The 17,123-nt window shown below is 44.6% G+C and overlaps 2 protein-coding genes across 8 annotated transcripts; one reads left to right on the top strand and one right to left on the bottom strand.

Moving 5' to 3' along the window:
- Window positions 1–1,622: 1,622 nt before the first annotated feature.
- On the bottom strand, window positions 1,623–12,398 carry ALG10 (ALG10 alpha-1,2-glucosyltransferase). Of its 2 annotated transcripts, none has more exons than XM_066634127.1 (3): window positions 12,112–12,398; window positions 9,484–9,678; window positions 1,623–1,847 (listed from the first exon to the last, which is right to left on the bottom strand). In XM_066634127.1, the coding sequence occupies exons 1-3, from the start codon at window positions 12,274–12,276 to the stop codon at window positions 1,833–1,835; spliced, it is 375 nt and encodes a 124-aa protein (XP_066490224.1). In that variant the 5' UTR covers window positions 12,277–12,398; the 3' UTR covers window positions 1,623–1,832. The 2 variants fall into 2 exon arrangements, with proteins under 2 accessions (XP_066490224.1, XP_066490225.1); XM_066634128.1 differs by lacking the exon at window positions 1,623–1,847 and adding an exon at window positions 5,663–8,858.
- TPRKB (TP53RK binding protein) lies at window positions 11,787–16,842 on the top strand. 6 transcript variants are annotated; one of them, XM_066634125.1, is made up of 5 exons: window positions 11,787–11,865; window positions 13,830–14,006; window positions 15,155–15,277; window positions 15,646–15,822; window positions 16,577–16,842. In XM_066634125.1, the coding sequence occupies exons 2-5, from the start codon at window positions 13,860–13,862 to the stop codon at window positions 16,661–16,663; spliced, it is 534 nt and encodes a 177-aa protein (XP_066490222.1). In that variant the 5' UTR covers window positions 11,787–11,865; window positions 13,830–13,859; the 3' UTR covers window positions 16,664–16,842. The 6 variants fall into 6 exon arrangements, with proteins under 6 accessions (XP_066490222.1, XP_066490223.1, XP_066490220.1 ...); XM_066634126.1 differs by lacking the exon at window positions 11,787–11,865 and adding an exon at window positions 11,916–12,008; XM_066634123.1 differs by lacking the exon at window positions 11,787–11,865 and having other exon boundaries at window positions 12,095–14,006; window positions 16,577–16,709; window positions 16,743–16,842.
- Window positions 16,843–17,123: the final 281 nt, after the last annotated feature.

A 17,123-nucleotide genomic window follows, 5' to 3' on the forward strand; every position in this document is an offset into this window, starting at 1 on the left:
ACTACAAGAATCCACTTTTGATGCACTCTTTTCAGAGACAGTTCCAGCCTTCAGAAATATTCACAGATATGACTGCGAAGGCTTCAAGTAGTGAGAGGCAAGAGTTTGGCAGGAAATCCGAATATTAATGCATTCGTCTGTCACAGCAGGATCCCACTTTTGCACCTTACCACTTAGATAGGCTATATCAAGCAATGCTCCAATCCTGCAGTCCCGTACAGTTTAGTGGTTTGGAAGGTCCAATATCATTCTGATCAGAAAGAACCAAGCAATAGGATGATCTGTGGACCCACTGCTCAATTGTTGACATTAATCTGGGGAAGATAATTTTCAAAGTTCTGTACATGGTCTAGCTTGGCATCCACGGATGTGAATACCTGCAACATGCCAAGCCCATGGTTGGAGGGCTGGGAGCTGTGTTCAACTTCTGGAAGGCCAGGCACAGCTCCCAGGTAAGTTGTTGTGGGATTATGCAAGCCCCCCTTGCAGATTCAATTATCTGAAGCTTCCATGAAGCTCTGGAGGTACCAGTAAGTTGGTTTTGGGAGCAACAAGGGGGAGGGCTGGGGCATTCTGAGGCAGACCGGGGGAGGGTTGGGGTGGAGAGTGGGCCAGAGGGGAGGGACCTCATTCGTGAATGTACACACTGTATCCTGGCCCCAATTTTTTGGCCCGCCCTGCCCTCTTTTTGGACTTATGCCAGTTATATAGCTAGTGTTGGTTCAAGGAGACCCATAGGTAGAAGTGCAAAAAAACCTTTTTTTTTTTTGCAGATTTCGGTGTTTCGGTCTGCAGTCAAAAATGGAGAAAGAGGTGTCGTGTTTTTATTCAAAATTTACATTTTAATTATAAGTTATGATCACTTTAAAAGTGCACTAGGTAGGCAATATAGGTGGTATAGTGCCAGCAGATGCAGCCACAGTCATGACCCAGGGACTCCTCCCCCATTGAACAACCACATAAAATGGTTTTATTTTTTTTCAGGTTTTAAAAAAAAATGAAAATAAGAAGTGCAGAAAGCTGTGTTATGTGTTTTTTGAATTGTTGTCACTGTTTTCTCCCACCTCTACCCATGAGTTTGGGGTTTCCAAACTTTTTTGACTGGTGGCTTCCTTGACCATTGCCTACAATCCTATACATTGTATAGGGTGGTGGATTTTTCACAAGGATTCCACAGCTCCCCTGGCTGGTTTCTGCAACTCCCGGGGGAGCCACGGCTCACAGTTTGGGAACCACTGACATAGGCCACCAGGGGCCAATGCAGAGGTAAATAATTTTTTTTTTACTTATCTCTGGCAGGCCTCTTGATCTTCTCCCTCCCACCATTGGATCTAGCACACTCTCCAACACTGCAGCTGCACTGTAACCAATGGTGGAGGACAGGATTGGGCAGTTAAGTCTCTTGGTAGTTGCTTAACTCTGCCAGGCATTTCTTTGGTCTAACATTAATATGCTCCAGCCTCCCTTCCTAGGAAACAAATGGTTTTCTGTTACTTTTAAGTTTAGCCATTTTATCTCTTTGCTCCAGTAAGATATCCTATGGCTTTTTGATTCCCCCTGCAGAGCACACTTTTGACACCGTGGATTTCTTTTTTATTTTTATTAAAACTTTTGGTCCCAAATCCAGCTCTCGCTGCAGGCAGAAAGGTGCACACAACCACTGGTAGCCCTTTATAGGGAACATGCTTTCACCCAATTCACTGAGGCCTAAGCAAACATGATGATGTAGGTAAAGATCCATGGGCGCATGCAAACATCTTCATCAACCGCACATGCAAAGTCTTTCTTGCCAGCATGGAGCAATTCTCTTTTCAGTTGCTAACAACCACTGATCATGTAACAGAGACCTACAAAAACAAACTTCTATTAGTTGCCAAAGATGTTTCAATGGATATAGGATATTTTGGGGGGTGCTGAATCCAAAAATGGCATAGGTTTTGCCAGATTGGTTCTAGTTTGGGGGGGTATGGTTTAACCACCTTATATGCCAATTCAAGCAGCTTCCTCATGAGGGTTAGGGTCACGAGAAAGCTGCCTGAATCAGCATGTAAGGTGGCTAAACCGAACCTCCGCACTAGAACCAATTGGGCAAAACCTATGCCATTTTTGGATTCAGCACCCAAAATATACCCAAGAACAGGTCTCATAGAAATATGCCCCCTACCAACTGAACACTCAGCTTAGTTTTTTGAACCAAAATTTCATAAAATGTAAATAACTTGGATTTATTTTTGCTTTCTCCATGGAAAACACATCTGTCAGGCTTGCCACAGAACACAAACAGACAACATGCAGAGAAGAGTTCAGTCATAAGAGACACCCAGATATTAGGCTCTAGAAAGATGCCCAGAGATTGTTGTGCATGGCACGCCAAGATGAAGCAAAGCAAAATGCGTGGAGGCAAACACAAGAGGAGATAATGGGTGCAGTGAGGGATGCAGAATTCATTTATGGAGGAATCATCTCTGGCACAGACCAAGTTCTCAATTATGCTCTGGATAATCAGATTGTTTACTCTGCTATTCAAGCCTTCCCCCAGCCATCAATCAACATCAAAAATGAGCCTCTTCAACTCACAATATGTATTGCATTATAGCTAATTAAAGGTGTAACTGCATACAGAGACAACACCGCATGTTAAACGTATCACAGATTCCATCAGCCATCTAGCCAGCAAGACATTAAATAAGGCAGCTAATCAAACTCAAAAATCAAGGGAGTCGCAGATTTCGAGAAAGTTTAACATTTGGAGCGACAGCTGCAGGAATATGAACTACTACTGTTAAATAAAATTATGGGATCAATGCGTGCGAGTCAGGCCTATGGCACACACAATGCCAGAGGACAACATTCAGTAAACAAGCAGACAAAAAATGCTCATAGCAAGACATCTAAAGGAAATGTTTTATTATAAGTATCATCCACAATATTCTGGATACACTAATATTTTTTAGAGATAAACCTCCATACTAAACAAATACTGAGCGGAAATAACTCTAAATTAGAAAAACACATATTTCTTGAAAATGAAAAGGCAGATGCTTTATTTTACGCACACATAAACAACAGCAGGATTATGTTGGCAGGTGAACATGGAAGTGATTACTTAATATTCCATATGTTTAGGTCTTTATGTTCTTATCACATTCAAAATTGGTCTTCTACCACAACAGCCATTTTATTCTTCATGCATGTTTTTATTTGATAGTCATCCTCTGTGGCTGTAGCCAATGCAGCACCCTGATCCAGGGACTGTTTGCGCACACCACCGCAAGAAACACACCACCTGCAATGGCTGCCCCATTCAATTCAATGGCTGGAACAGCTCCAATATACACCCCTTTGCACACACAAGGCCACTCCCTCCATTGAAGCGACTCCAGCAGCTACATACACAGGAGCTCTGCTTGCAAAATTAAAATATAATCAACCAACTTATTCTGAAACCAGTTTCTTTTTTTGCACACAACATGTAAAATATTCTATATGTTAATACGTTTCTACCAACACGTAACAGAACATTATTGGCCATCCTTTAGCTTAGGATGTTTCCAGAGAATAGTTCATAGCTTCACCTAATCATGGACATCTCTTTGTGTGGTGAAGGAGTAGACAAACATAGCCTCTTCTATCATGCACAAAAAATAACAAGTGATGCAGTCTTCGCATGGGTGTACGCGCATGCGGCACTGCTCACACAGCCTTCCCAGCACATAGGCACAACTCACAGAATTTCTCCAATCCTCTTTTTGTTGAAGAACTGCATGAATTGGTCATACAGCTACTCACACAAAGCCCTTGCCTCCCATGCTACTAAATGCACAGTAGAGAAAGTCATATGCTCCTGGAGCATGACCAGGAGCTTCTTGGATGTACTTTTGCCCTTTTGACCCAATGCAATCCCCCGGCTCCTGCAAGCACTTAGGTCCTAAGGAGGACTTTGGGAACCACTGATCTAGAGAAAGAAAAGAAGGTTGTGATTTTCAGGTAGGCTCAAGGATTAAAAAGATACAACAGAGACATACACATTCTGGGGACCAGACCAGTCCTCCTAGGCTTTGCACATCTCACCAGAATGAAGGTGACATATGAAGTCAAATCACCAGATGGCTCAAAGCCCATTGAGAATACTCTTAACACACACCTCGCTTACTTCAACTAAAAAAAAAGAAGAGTATTTTTAGCGATGCTTTCTATTCCCATTTGAACAATACTGTATTCTTCTTTTCTTAACAGAATTAGATGCTGTCTGTCACAATGGTAGAAGAGTTCTCCTAAATAAAGATTAGGGAGTTCTCCAGAAATTTGGCTGACTTTCTCCTAAAATACAGCTTCAAACACCACTGGCTACAAACACAATTTCAAAAACTTGCAAATTGCATTGTTTTAAAATGGTAATTGCTAGAAAAAAAATTACTTTACAGCAAAGACAAACACAAACTATTTTTTTTTAATTACATAATACGATAGACTTCAATATCTTTTAACAGCAGAGATCTTTTAAAATGCCATGAAATTGTAAATGATTAAACCTGGGTAGCATGTTTGGGGAAAAGTAGCTCAACAGTGCCATCTTGTGTCTGTGGAACTCTTTGCCACAGGATGTGGTGATGGCGACTGGCCTGGATGCCTTTAAAAGGGGATTGGACAAGTTTCTGGAGGAAAAATCCATTACGGGGGTACAAGCCATGATGTGTATGCGCAACCTCCTGATTTTAGAAATGGGTTATGTCAGGATGCCAGATGCAAGGGAGGGCACCAGGATGAGGTCTCTTGTTAACTGGTGTGCTCCCTGGGGCATTTGGTGGGCCGCTGTGAAATACAGGAAGCTGGACTAGATGGGCCTATGGCCTGATCCAGTGGGGCTGTTCTTATGTTATGTTCTTATGTGAAATTTTAGTTTTTTCTTCAAGAGATGGAGTGACAAATAAATATTCTTCCCTGGTGTGCAAGGATGTTGGTACATTATTTTTTAGGTAATACATATCTTTAAATTGTTCACCGTTAATAGTCTAAAGCAACCCTCTGGAAGAGGCTTCGATCCCTAATTAGCAAACATTTATCAGTGCCAATTAAAGGATTACAACTATTAAAGGTATAAAAAGATGTGAACTAGCAAAACACTGAGATAATCCAATACAAACATCCCCCAAGTCCAGCCCTTAAAAACAGTGTTCACTGCTCCCATGGTGAACAGCAAATTAACTCATGAGATGTGAATAAAGACTGTTCCCCATTTTTCAAAAAGACCAAAATAAAATAGGAACCTCTCTCCCAATAAATAACTGCGAGTCAATCAACGGAGAAATTTCTTAACTGAGTTGTGCATCAGCAACCCTTGCTCTATTCAGTTTTTAGTATTTACTTTTCAGCATATAAGCTGCTTTTTCCAATGGACCCAAAGTTTTGTACTGGCTCCTCTCGTGTCCTGCTACCATAAAACCACACAGTGGCGTTGCTAGAGGGGGTACAAAGCACTAAGTTTTGCGGGGAGCCACACTGCAATGTGCAAGCAGCCCGAATCCTCTCTTTGGAGCCTTTCTGGCCAGGGGGAGCAAAATGGATGCTTTTTGCTCCCTCTGCCCGGAGCGGCTTCAAAGGAGGGGCTGCTTGCACGCTGCGGTGTGGCTCCTGCAAAACTTAGTGCTTTGCACCCCCTCTAGCTATGCCACTGAAACCACACTATACAACAGTAGCAGGCCTCAGTACTAGAAGACAGCAGAGTTATTCAGCAGCATCTTACACAGCCCTTGTCAAGAGACTGAGAAATCCAACTTTGTTCCATCTTAACTCCATTTTCACCAGCCAGTATCCATTTGGAACTGCTGAGAATCACTGTGCTAGGGGAAGGGCATGTCAACCATTCCTCAAGCTGGCCACCTGTATGTTATCCATTGGTAGAGATGGGAAAAACCGGTTTTTATTTTTCCATGGATTTGGGTGTTTTCCAAAGTTAGCAATGCAGAAAGCGGTGCTACGTGTTTTTATTCAAAATTTACATTCGAATTATAAATTATAATCGCTTTAAAAGTGTACTAGGTAATGATACCAGTGACATAGTGTCAGCAGATGCAGCCAGTCATTATCCATGCACCCCCCCAAATTAAATAAAAAAAAAAACCAAATAAAATTCTCTTTTTTGCAGATTTCGGGATGTTTTTTGTTTGTTTTAACAAAAATGTCAACTGGTGCAGGAAGTGATGCTACGTGTTTTTATTCTGTTATTTTTTCCCAATCCTACCCACTGGTAATTGGTTGAAGTAGCTGGGAGCTAACTAGGAAATGATGACAGCTGAGGCTCTCACCTAACCCCTCCCAATCTGACACTGCATTAGCATTCTGGAAGGTTCGCTTAACTTAGGGTTCAGATTGGATAGGACAGGACTGCAAGGTAGCCTCTTGGGTATACAGTCCTGTTGCAAATGCATCTTGGGGTCCTCGATGACTACCCCACTATGGTGTTCTGCTAGTGGTACTGTGGGTGGGAAGGGCCATACTTTGCTTAAGCTTACGAGTTATACACCGATGAGAAAGAGTGTAGTAAGGCTCAAGTGTCCAATTTTAGTTGCTTTTAGTTGTTAGTTTGATTATAACTTGTAAACCAAAAATATAGTACTTATGTTCTATGTAACCTAGTTTTTGTTTGTTTGTGAAAACACATAAAAACACAAAACACAACATTTTGTGTTTAAAATATCCAAATAAAAATACAAAACATTGCATTCCAGTCTTTAAGCTATTTTCCAGAAATTAGATTACTTTTCCGCCCTAGTTACAGAGGCGGTGCTGGCTGCTTCCTGTTCCTTCTCAGGTAGAAGCTCCCCTTGAAGATAAGCCTCCTTAGGAGAAGGAACGGGAAGTGTGAAACCGCTACAGCGAGCACCCAGAAGTGAGGTCATGTGTCACATGACATCACAGCCCCGGGCACTGGAGCAGCGAATTACGCCTCTGATGCTGTGATATGTGAATTAATTATTGGACTTCTAGCACATGACTGATTTCAACAAGTTACATTCTACCACAACTGTTTTGCTTTGAGGCCCAATTCTCAGATTTATGCTGGTTGCCGTTAATCTGTCATCATATCACTTTCTCCTCTCATTCCTCATGTAGCAAAATTGGAGACTCAACACAACATGGAAAACTTGGGCTTCAGCAGTGGTACTTGTAGAATGGGGTGCACTTACAAGATGTTGACACCATGTAAAAACAACGGATGCAAGCCTCAGGGCACAATCTTATCCAATTTTCCAGGGCCAATGCAACCATGTCAACAGGATATGTGGGGGGTCCTATGGGGGGGCAGGCACCAAGGTCTCCTCAAGGTAAGGGGAACATTTGTTCCCTTACGTCAGGACTGCATTGTGGCTGAATCGGTGCTGGAATATTGGATAGGATTTGGCCCTCACTGTGGTCACTTAATTTTTTTTTTTAATAGGATTCTCTATCGAGCTTAGCTCTGCCACCTCTTTCAATCTCCTGTCATATATAATTAGACAAATACACATAGATATGCTGAAGACATCCCCAATTTATGACTTTGGTAACATAACTAGGATGAGGTAAACAAATCAATTCACATTACTCTGGATACATCAACGAAATTTCCCTGATATATTTATTAACTCCAGGATGTCAACCTTATTAAATTGGTCCCATACCTGCAATGACAGCGCGTAAGATTTTGCATTCACTTTGAGCTACAAAAATGTCCGGTGTATTTTGTCTTCCTTGGTATAAATTTGTGGCTTCTGGCCAACTGCTGGAAGGTTGCAGAATTCGGTTTTTGTGCAAGTGCAAAATTACCACATAAACCTCTGGATTTCCTCATTATTTGGCCATTGAAATGGCTTGTTTAAAAATAAGTGAAATGTGACCACATTCACCAAAAGGTAAAAAACCAGCTCAAGGAAAAGTTTCAAAAGCGACGGCATAGGAATGTTCAGCCTATATATAATATACGGCAAAATGAAGTAACGAAATTCTAGCAGCTTCTGGGGGACGGTGGCAACAAACAAACATAGAAAATAGACTAAATTCCAGAAAATGGACTTGGACTTCAGAGTGTCTGTGAAACTCCAACCAGCAAATATATAGACCGGCACTAAAATGTACTTCACTGACTCGTGCCTTTGAAAAATTCTTCTCCACACGTAAAAGGTGTAATGTCTGTTATCAGCAAGCAAATACTTATGGGCGTATGTAAACTTCCAGACGAGGAATAAAGAGATGATGGTGAGGAGGCTGTATTGGAACAAATGCCTCCTCACTGAACGAAGAAAATGGGTGATTTTGCTAAGGGTTACTAGATGGGGAAAGGAGAAAAAGAGGGTGAAGGAGAAGAAGTAAAAGAGCTGAGGGAAATGTAGACAGGCTTCGTGGTTGCTCCTGTCACCCACAACTATGCCATTGTTGAGGACCACGAATGCCAAGAACACCATCACCACGCTGAGGTACGGCCAAGACAAAAGAATAAGAGTGGCTACGTTTTTAAGTGACATGACGTACTCAATGAGAAACCGGAAGACTCTGATTAATTCTGAAAAGGATCCCTTTGCAGGGAAGCCCTTCTCTTCTTTGTTTTTCAACAACTCTGCCTTCCAGGCTTCACTCAGTTTTTGGGCAACCACACTTCCACCGCAGAACACCGTCCACACGATGTTCGTCTGACGGAACATGAAGCCGCAAAATCCAAGCAAGGCTGAAGTTTTGTGGTTGCCGTAAAGGCACATCAAATACGCGAAGAGAGTGAAGAACGCTGAGCCGGTATCGGTATAATACAGGAAGGTGAAAAAGTAAAGAATCGGGAATGTTGCAAGTGTCAAGGTTGAAAGGATCCTTTGGAACCCGGAGGCGGCCTAGAGAGAGAAAAGAGGGGGGGGGGAGAGCACATCAGGACAACTGCTTTTGTGAAAGATAAAACCACAATAGGCAAAATCCACTCAAAACTGCTTCTGTGCAAGTTCCTTTGAAATGACAAGGAACTGAAGAGCAGGCATTTCCTATAGTGCATGACCAACAATTCTCATCTGAAAACAAATACTAAAAAAATAGCATTTTCGACCAAAGGATTCATAAAAGGTGGGGTTATGATCTTGAGGGAATTGCACTACTAGAGGGCTGCAAAGGCCATAAAGATAAAGTAGCTCAGCTTCTTCCAGAATGCTACATAAACACATCTTTTGACTGTCATAACAGTAAGAGAAACTTTGGAGTTCAGTATGATTAGATATCACAGGTGTCGTGCGAAGCACGTGCGCCAACCATGCTTAACGTAAGAGCTTTCTACTAGTTTTAGAAAAACAGGAAGAAGGCAACGTAATCCGGGGTGCTGGGAAGATTCAAAGGCTACCACAGACTCGGAACAGAAAGCAACTGCACATTATGCGAGGGCAGAGTTCAGCAGTTTTGTCAAAATGTGGACCTGCTAATGGTGCTGTTGTGTATAGGAATGATGCAATTTTAAGTGAAATGCAGTTTTACCTTTTTAGGGTGCATCCTGCAAAAAAGCAAATAGAGTAAGTAGAAGTTCCCAATGCCAAAGAGAAGATTAATGAATCGGAGCATTCCTGTGGAGCAGATTACGCTTTCAGACCAGCCAAAGAGCCATGCTGCGGGTTTCACAAGGCCAACCGAGACCAAGTATAAACCAGGCAACGTCGTGATCATGGGGTCCCACTACAAAAAAAGAAAACAGTGGAATTAAAGGGCTAAGAAAAATGCAAACAAAACAAATAAATATTTCCCAGGCAGAGGGACTGTAATGTCTGGGGAACTGTAATTTGAACACTGATTCAACTCCATAATCTGGTTTTCAGACCTGCTATGTGTGAAGTGAACATAAATCCTTGCTCAGCCATGAAGCTTCCTGGGTGACCTTGGGCCAGTCACTATCTCTCAGCCTCACCTACCTCAGAGGGCTGTTGTGAGGACAAAAGGCGGGGAGGAACTATGTACACCACCCTGAAATCCTTGGAAGAAGAGTGGTATAAAAATGCGATGTGATTAGATTAAACAGAGAGCACCTCTGACTGTGCATAGATTATACTGCAGTCACCAGGGATTTGCCAGACGGAGACATAGGCTTCCACATCTTTGGGTACACTTGCCAGGCAGATGTGAGCTCCAGTACCTGTCTTTTTAGAACTTAAACAATAAGAAACCCCTTTTCTCTTACTCAGAATGATCGTGACCTACTTCACAATGTTGTTGTTACAGCCAATATAATAAAGCTTTGCAGGTTGAAAGAATTACCATGCACCCAAGATAAATGACACAGCAGTCTCAGAGTCCACGTACAGCAACACCTTGCACTTTTGTCTGGTTAGGGACCAGAGTAGGGATGAAAGTCAAAAGTGGATGAATGTCAGAGCATAGCCTTAGTTAGCTTGTAAATTTATTTTGGCTGGCAACATACATAAATAACATATGTGAATGCGTGAGAAACCTAAACAAGCAGAAATTATTATTATTAATGAAATACAATTTCATTTATCATTAATGAAATTAGTATTGTTATTAATGAAAGAAAAATAAACATAAAGAACACTGATGAATGTTCTGGAAGGTTGGATGAAATTGGATGAAAGAAGAAAGCAGGTGGACAAAATTTGACATGTGGCTATAATTGAAAATGGCTGAAAGAGCAAAGTGATGCAAGTCAAGCGGATGGAAATCAAGATGTTGCTGTACTATGATGTGCTCTTCCCACCCTGCTTAAGAGAGACTGTGCATGTATTCTTAGGATTTTAAGAGCATGGATTGCATGAACACCTGCAGACACCACATAAACTGGAGACAGTAAGGGGTGTGTGTGTGTTGTCAAAAGTTTCAGAGTCCGGTTCCACAATATAATTATAATTCACAATGTAATTCAGAAAATTTGAGGCAGCAATCCTACACGTGCCTACCCAGAAGTAAGGCACATTGAATGCTTTAGTTCAGTGGTTCTCAAACATTTAGCACCAGGACCCAGTTTTTAGAATGAGAATCTGCCAGGACCCACTGGAAGTGATGTCATGACTGGAAGTGACATCATCAAGCAGGAAAATTTTTAACATCCTAGGCTGCAATCCTGCCCACACTTACCGGGCAGTAAGCCCCCATTGACTATCGTTCAAAGCATTTCCACAGTAGCCTATTAAAAGTGCAGATCTGTCACACTGCCCCATATGCAGTCACATACCATGGGAGCATCAAGTCTAATGTATTAAAATAAAATATGGAAATGAATGGGGACCCACCTGAAATTGGCTCGTGACCCACCTCCCTTTGCCTCCAGAGGGTGGGGAGCACGGAAGGGGGGGCTGGCCATATCAGCAGATCCGTGAAACCACAGATCTGCAGATATGGGGGTCCCCCGTACGACATTTCTTCTGGGCCCCTTTTGGAGCTTCTTTGGGGCCCCTTCCCTTCTCCACTGGATCCTCATTTCTACCAGTTGTGACCTGGGAAAAACTATGTGGGTTTTCCACAAAATGCAGACCTGCCCACAAGTCTTCACACAAGAGATGCAAAATGGGTTCTGAGGTCCCCATAAACCTCCAGCGTCCCCCCCCCTTTGGCTCCTGGGCCCCCTTATCAACCCCACGCATGGGCACCACTGACCCCCTACAACCCCCCCCCATCATGGGCACTGGTCCTGCTGTCAAGAAGGTGACTCTTCAAGAGCCCCATCCTATGCAGGTCTACTCAGAAGTAAGTCCCATTACACTCAATGGGACTTACTCCCAGGAAAGTGAGGCTAGGATTCCAACCCAAGAGCCCCACCCTACTCAGAAGTAAGCTGCCTGACGGTGCATGGGGCTCACTCCCAGGGCTGCAGTCCTGGAGCCCCATCCTGTGGCCCAGGGGGCCCACTCCCAGGTAGGTGTCCATCCTGGGCAGGCCTACTCAGAAGCCAGGCCCACGGCAGGGCTTACTCCCAGGAAAGCGTGGCTGGGGGGGGCAGCCTCGGAGCCCCACCCTGGGCAGGTCTACTCAGGAGCAGGCCCCAGGCTTCCTCTCAGGCAAGTGCAGCCCAGGAGCCCCGCCCCAGCAGGTCTACTCGGGAGCCGGCGCCGCTGGAGTGCGGGGGGCTCGCTCCCGGGGCGGGGCGGGGCCGGGACCCACCTGGCGGAAGCGGCCGCGGCAGAAGCGGCGGGCCTGCTGCGCGTGGAAGGCCTCGTCCATGTAGGGCGCGCGCTGCAGCCGGTTCAGCGCCGAGAAGAGCAGGCAGGAGGCCAGCAGCGCCCCGCTCAGCGCCCCGCGCCAGGCCCAGCGCTCGCCGCGCTCCATCCCGCTCAGCTCCGCGGGGGAAGAGCCTGCCCGGGCCCGCCGCCCTCCTCCCCGCCCTCTGCGGGGCTCGGGCGCTCCCTGCTGGGGCCCTGGAGAGGTGGGCGGGCCCTTCTGGGGAGAGCAGGAGGGCCTCCCGCGGAACTCCCCGCCACTGGGCGCAGGCTGGGGGAGGCCTTGCTGGGTCTGCGCAAGCTCCAGGCCTCGGAGGTGGACCACCCACAGTGCCGGGCACGGGGGGGGGCACCGGGATGAGGGGCTCTTGTGGTCCTTTCTGCTCCCCCCCAGCCGCTGTGGGATGCAGGAAGCTGGACCGGAGGGGCCTGGGCCTGATCCAGCGGGGCTCTCCTGACACTCTTTATGTATCCTTGCTAAGCTCTCTCTCTTAGCCTTGTCTTCTCATGCGTGTCCTTAGTCTGTGGAACTCCTGGCCACTGGACATGGTGGTGGCTTTCTAGGGGCTCCCTGAGGCGTCTGGTGGACCCCTGTGAGATCGCAAGAAGCTGGACGCAGCAGGGCTTGGGCCTGATCCAGCGGGACTCTCCTTAAGTTCTTTATGTATCCTTGCTAAGCGCTCCAGCACTCTCTCTTAGCCTTGTCTTCTCATGCGTGTCCTTAGTCTGTGGAACTCCTGGCCACTGGACATGGTGCTGGCTGTTTAGGGGCTCCCTGAGGCGTCTGGTGGACCCCTGTGAGATCGCAAGAAGCTGGACGCAGCAGGGCTTGGGCCTGATCCAGCAGGGCTCTCCTTAAGTTCTTTATGTATCCTTGCTAAGCGCTCTGGCACTCTCTCTTAGCCTTGTGTTCTCATGCGTGTCCTTAGTCTGTGGAACTTCTGGCCACTGGACATGCTGGTGGCTTCTTATGGGCTCCCTGAAGTGTCTGGCGGACCCCTGTGAGATCACAAGAAGCTGAAAGCATCGGGGCCTGGGCCCGATCCAGCAGGGCACTACTCACACTCTTTATGTATCCTTGCTAAGCGCTCCGGCACTCTCTCTTAGCCTTGTGTTCACATGCGTGTTCTTAGTTTGTGGAACTTCTGGCCACTGGACATGGTGGTGGCTTCTTATAGGCTCCCTGAAGTGTCTGGTGGACCACTGTGTGATCTTAGAGTTGGAAGGGGCCGAATAGGTCATCTCATCCAACCCCCTGCCTTAGGCTGGAAATCCTCTGCCAAAGATGCAAGAAGATGGACTCATCAGGCCTTGGGCCTGATCCAGCGGGGCTCTTCTTAGGTTCTTATGTTGCAGTGCTTGATGCAGAGGCCTTGTGTTTGCTTTGCATGTGGATTCCTCTCCCTGGACTGTATTGCACTCAGCTCCCCCCCCCCCAAAACCCGGAAAATAATGGGCTGGACCTGTTTTTCCAGATACTGAAGTCACGCTGAACCACCAGGCTCCGTTTTATGTTCATATGCATCCAGTGCAAACTAAACCCCTTTGAAAACATCTGCACGGAATGGACCCTTAAGGCTTCGTTAAGTGAAACCACTCTCAGAGCTGCAAAGATAAATGTATCCACAACTATCCATCAGTAACTGCTCTTGAATGTTCCAGGTTTGACGGAGGAGCTTACCGTTTGGCTGCATGATGCCGGGTTTCACACACCGCTTGGAACTGTTTCCTGACTGTCTTGTCACTCTGATCCTGTTCAATGACGTGAAGAATTCGGCAGCTCTGAGAAAAAAAGCCATGGAAGGTGCTATAGATGGGGCATTAGTTAATCCTGCCATGGTGAGCAAAAGTTCTAGTTGTGTGTGTATTTTCTTATGTGATTGCATATGGTCTGCAGTTATGCAGGGGATGGATACACTCATGGGTGGGGTGTTCTTCTCTCTCTCATGCAGCATCAGAACCAGGGACATCTGCTAAAACTTTATGCTGTTATGTATGTACAGATGGGGCCCTGGAGGTTGTTCATGAAACCTGTATAATCTGTGATGCACATATAATTTCTTTTTTAAGGATTACTCTTCTTTCAGCATCTAATACAGCCATTTTCAACCACTGTGCTGTGGCACACTGGTGTGCTGTGAGTGGTCCACACGTGTGCCACAAGAATTTGGGGGAAGGTCATTTATTAATAGGGCCAATGGGAGATGTGAGCCCCCACTGGCAGCATGGTGTGCCATGTCAATTGTCAAAAACCTGGTGGTGTGCCTTGACCATTTTAGTGCCTTGTCAGTGTGCCGTGAGATGGGAAAAGTTGAAAATCACTGATCTAATAGATATAAGAATTGGCTTTTTTTAACCATCTCTAAAGTAGTGGTTCTCACATATTTAGCACCAGAACCCACTTTTTAGAATGAGAATCTGTTGGGACCCACCGGAAGTGATGTCATCACCAGAAGTGACATCATCAAGCAGGACCATTTTTAACAATCCTACACACACTTACCCATTTACTATCATTGTTAAAAGAATATACATAGTAGCTTGTTAAAAATACAGGTCTGTAACATTTCCCCAAATGCCGTCACATACCTTGGTAGCATCAGGTCTAATAGATTAAAAATAAAATATTGACATGAATGGGGACCCACCTGAAACTGGCTCTTGACCTACCTGGTGGGTCCCAACCCACAGTTAGAGAAACATTGATCTAAAGTATCTTTTTGCCTTGTTGAACTTAGGCTGCAATCCTAACCACACTTACTTTCTGTAGAGTAAGGGTACAATCCTCACCAGGTCTACTCAGAAGTAAGTCCTGTTTGGTTCAGTGAGGCTTACTTTCAGGAAAGTGTGGTTAGGATTGCAGCCTAAGCCCCACTGAAAAAAATAGAACTTACTTCTGAGTAGACCTGGTTAGGATTGTACCCTTAGAAAAATAGCAAGCGTGTTTGGAGGCCTTCTGTTTGTGGACTAAATGTTCTTTTTGGCAGATAGTGGATCCGTTTCAGATACTTGTGGCAGCCAATAAAGCTGTTCATCTCCACCGGACTGGGAAAATGAAGACCCGAACTCTTAATGCAGAAATCATTTTCAACCTTTCACCTACCAATAATGTAAGATGTCTGCTTCCAGTACTCTGAAAATCTGGAATGAAAGGAAAGGAATCCCTCCTTTCCACTTATCTATTGATTTTACATCATGTGAATCGGCATTAAAGTACCTGTGATAAAACTGCCAGTTTTGGTGGCAAATATTCATCTTGAGCTACATCATTTAGTACTGTACTGTTTTAACATTTTAAATATTATGTTTCTCTTATGTGTAAATAATAGGTGAAAACTGTTGCAAATGAGGTTAATTTTTTCCCCCAAAGCATTGGGAGTAGCCAATGAAAAACCTTGTAGTAAGTTGTTCTACAACTTAGGGTATGTTCATTGTTAGGGTATGACTGACAGAATTGTGTGTCCCTCTTTTATGATAGATTTCGGATGCCTTCAAAAAGTTTGGCATTTCAGACAGTGACTCTGCTGTTTTAATCGTTCTGGTTGAAGACCAAGAAAAAACCGTGAATCTGGAAGATGTCATATATCAGGTTGAAGGCCAGCAAGTTTCCCTTTCAGATCTCTCCAAAATAACAGATATATCCAAAGTTAAAAAGGTTTGTACATGCTTGCTGGAGGGTGGAGATGAGTCAAGATATTATTTTGTGTGCCTCTAAATCGTTATAACATAAGACACATACAAAAGCATTTACTTAACCTCCTGACAGTGCAGTCCCAATCTGTGCTGGTACAGCCAGGCCTCATGGCCTGTGCTGTATCCTCTGCAGGTTAGGAGCGGGCTGGAGGTCACATCGGGATATTTTTCCCCCTTACCCTCAGTAATACCCCAATCTGCCCTATGGCTTATTTAGCTGGCGCACATCTGAGAATACTATGTAGGGTGGCCCAGAAGCCAGTGTGGGCCTCCACGCCAGCTCCTTCAGCTCCCAAGTAAGCATAAATATGCCTTACATCAAGTTTGCAACAGTCAGAGCCAGCACAGAGAGGCCTGCACTGGCTCAAGGTGGGGTTGGATTGGACTGCCCGTATCCCATTTCTCGTGCTGCCTGTTTTCAACTTCAAAATCTAACTTGGTAGTGTCCTCAAGACATTAAATTTATACCCCACGTTTCTTTCATCACAGTGCCAACTCACAGTGCCATATGTATGTTTTCCAGATGGTCACCCATTTAGGCACTGACCCAGATCTAGATCTATTTAGCTACAGTTAGGTGACTATCATGTATTCTCAGACCATACCCTAATACGTTAACATCTCCACCTATAAAACCAAAATGGGCATTTTTAAAAAAAGTTTTCAGAACTACATGTTGTCCCTGCTGAAGGTCACCATTCATTTTTATTTTGCAGATGTACAAGCTTACTCCACAGGAAGAAAAAATAGGCACACTGCTTGATGGCATCATTTGCAGAATGGCAACGAAGGATGTGTCATGAAAAAAGAACTGCATTGGAGCAATTGCATCCTGTTTCCGAAACCCAGGTTTATTTTTCTATCTGGTTTGACCCTTAGGAGCTGGTGTTGTAATGCTCTGGTCATCTTTATTTGATACAGAAAATGGAAATAACGTTTGGGTATTCATGATTTTTAAAAATAATAAAACAATTTATCAGTTCCCTGTCATATTCTTACTGGATTTATAGACCGCCGTTCTGCCCATGTGTAGCTTACAGTTTAAAATGCTGAAACAAAAAGTAGGTAGAAAGTACTAAATGTTAACACACAAAATTCTCTTGGACCGTTTGGTTTAGCTGTTAATGGTGTGACTTGTTTGGTCTCAGCCTTTCCTCTTCTGCCGCCCCCCTTGGGGCACACGCGAGTATTTTAAATAGTCTTTGGAAAGGGGATCTCAGTGCATTTCCTGCACCTGGGGTGTCAGGGCACCTTACAACAACA

Source organism: Tiliqua scincoides, chromosome 7 (assembly GCF_035046505.1).
Source record: "Tiliqua scincoides isolate rTilSci1 chromosome 7, rTilSci1.hap2, whole genome shotgun sequence".
NCBI lineage: Eukaryota > Metazoa > Chordata > Lepidosauria > Squamata > Scincidae > Tiliqua > Tiliqua scincoides.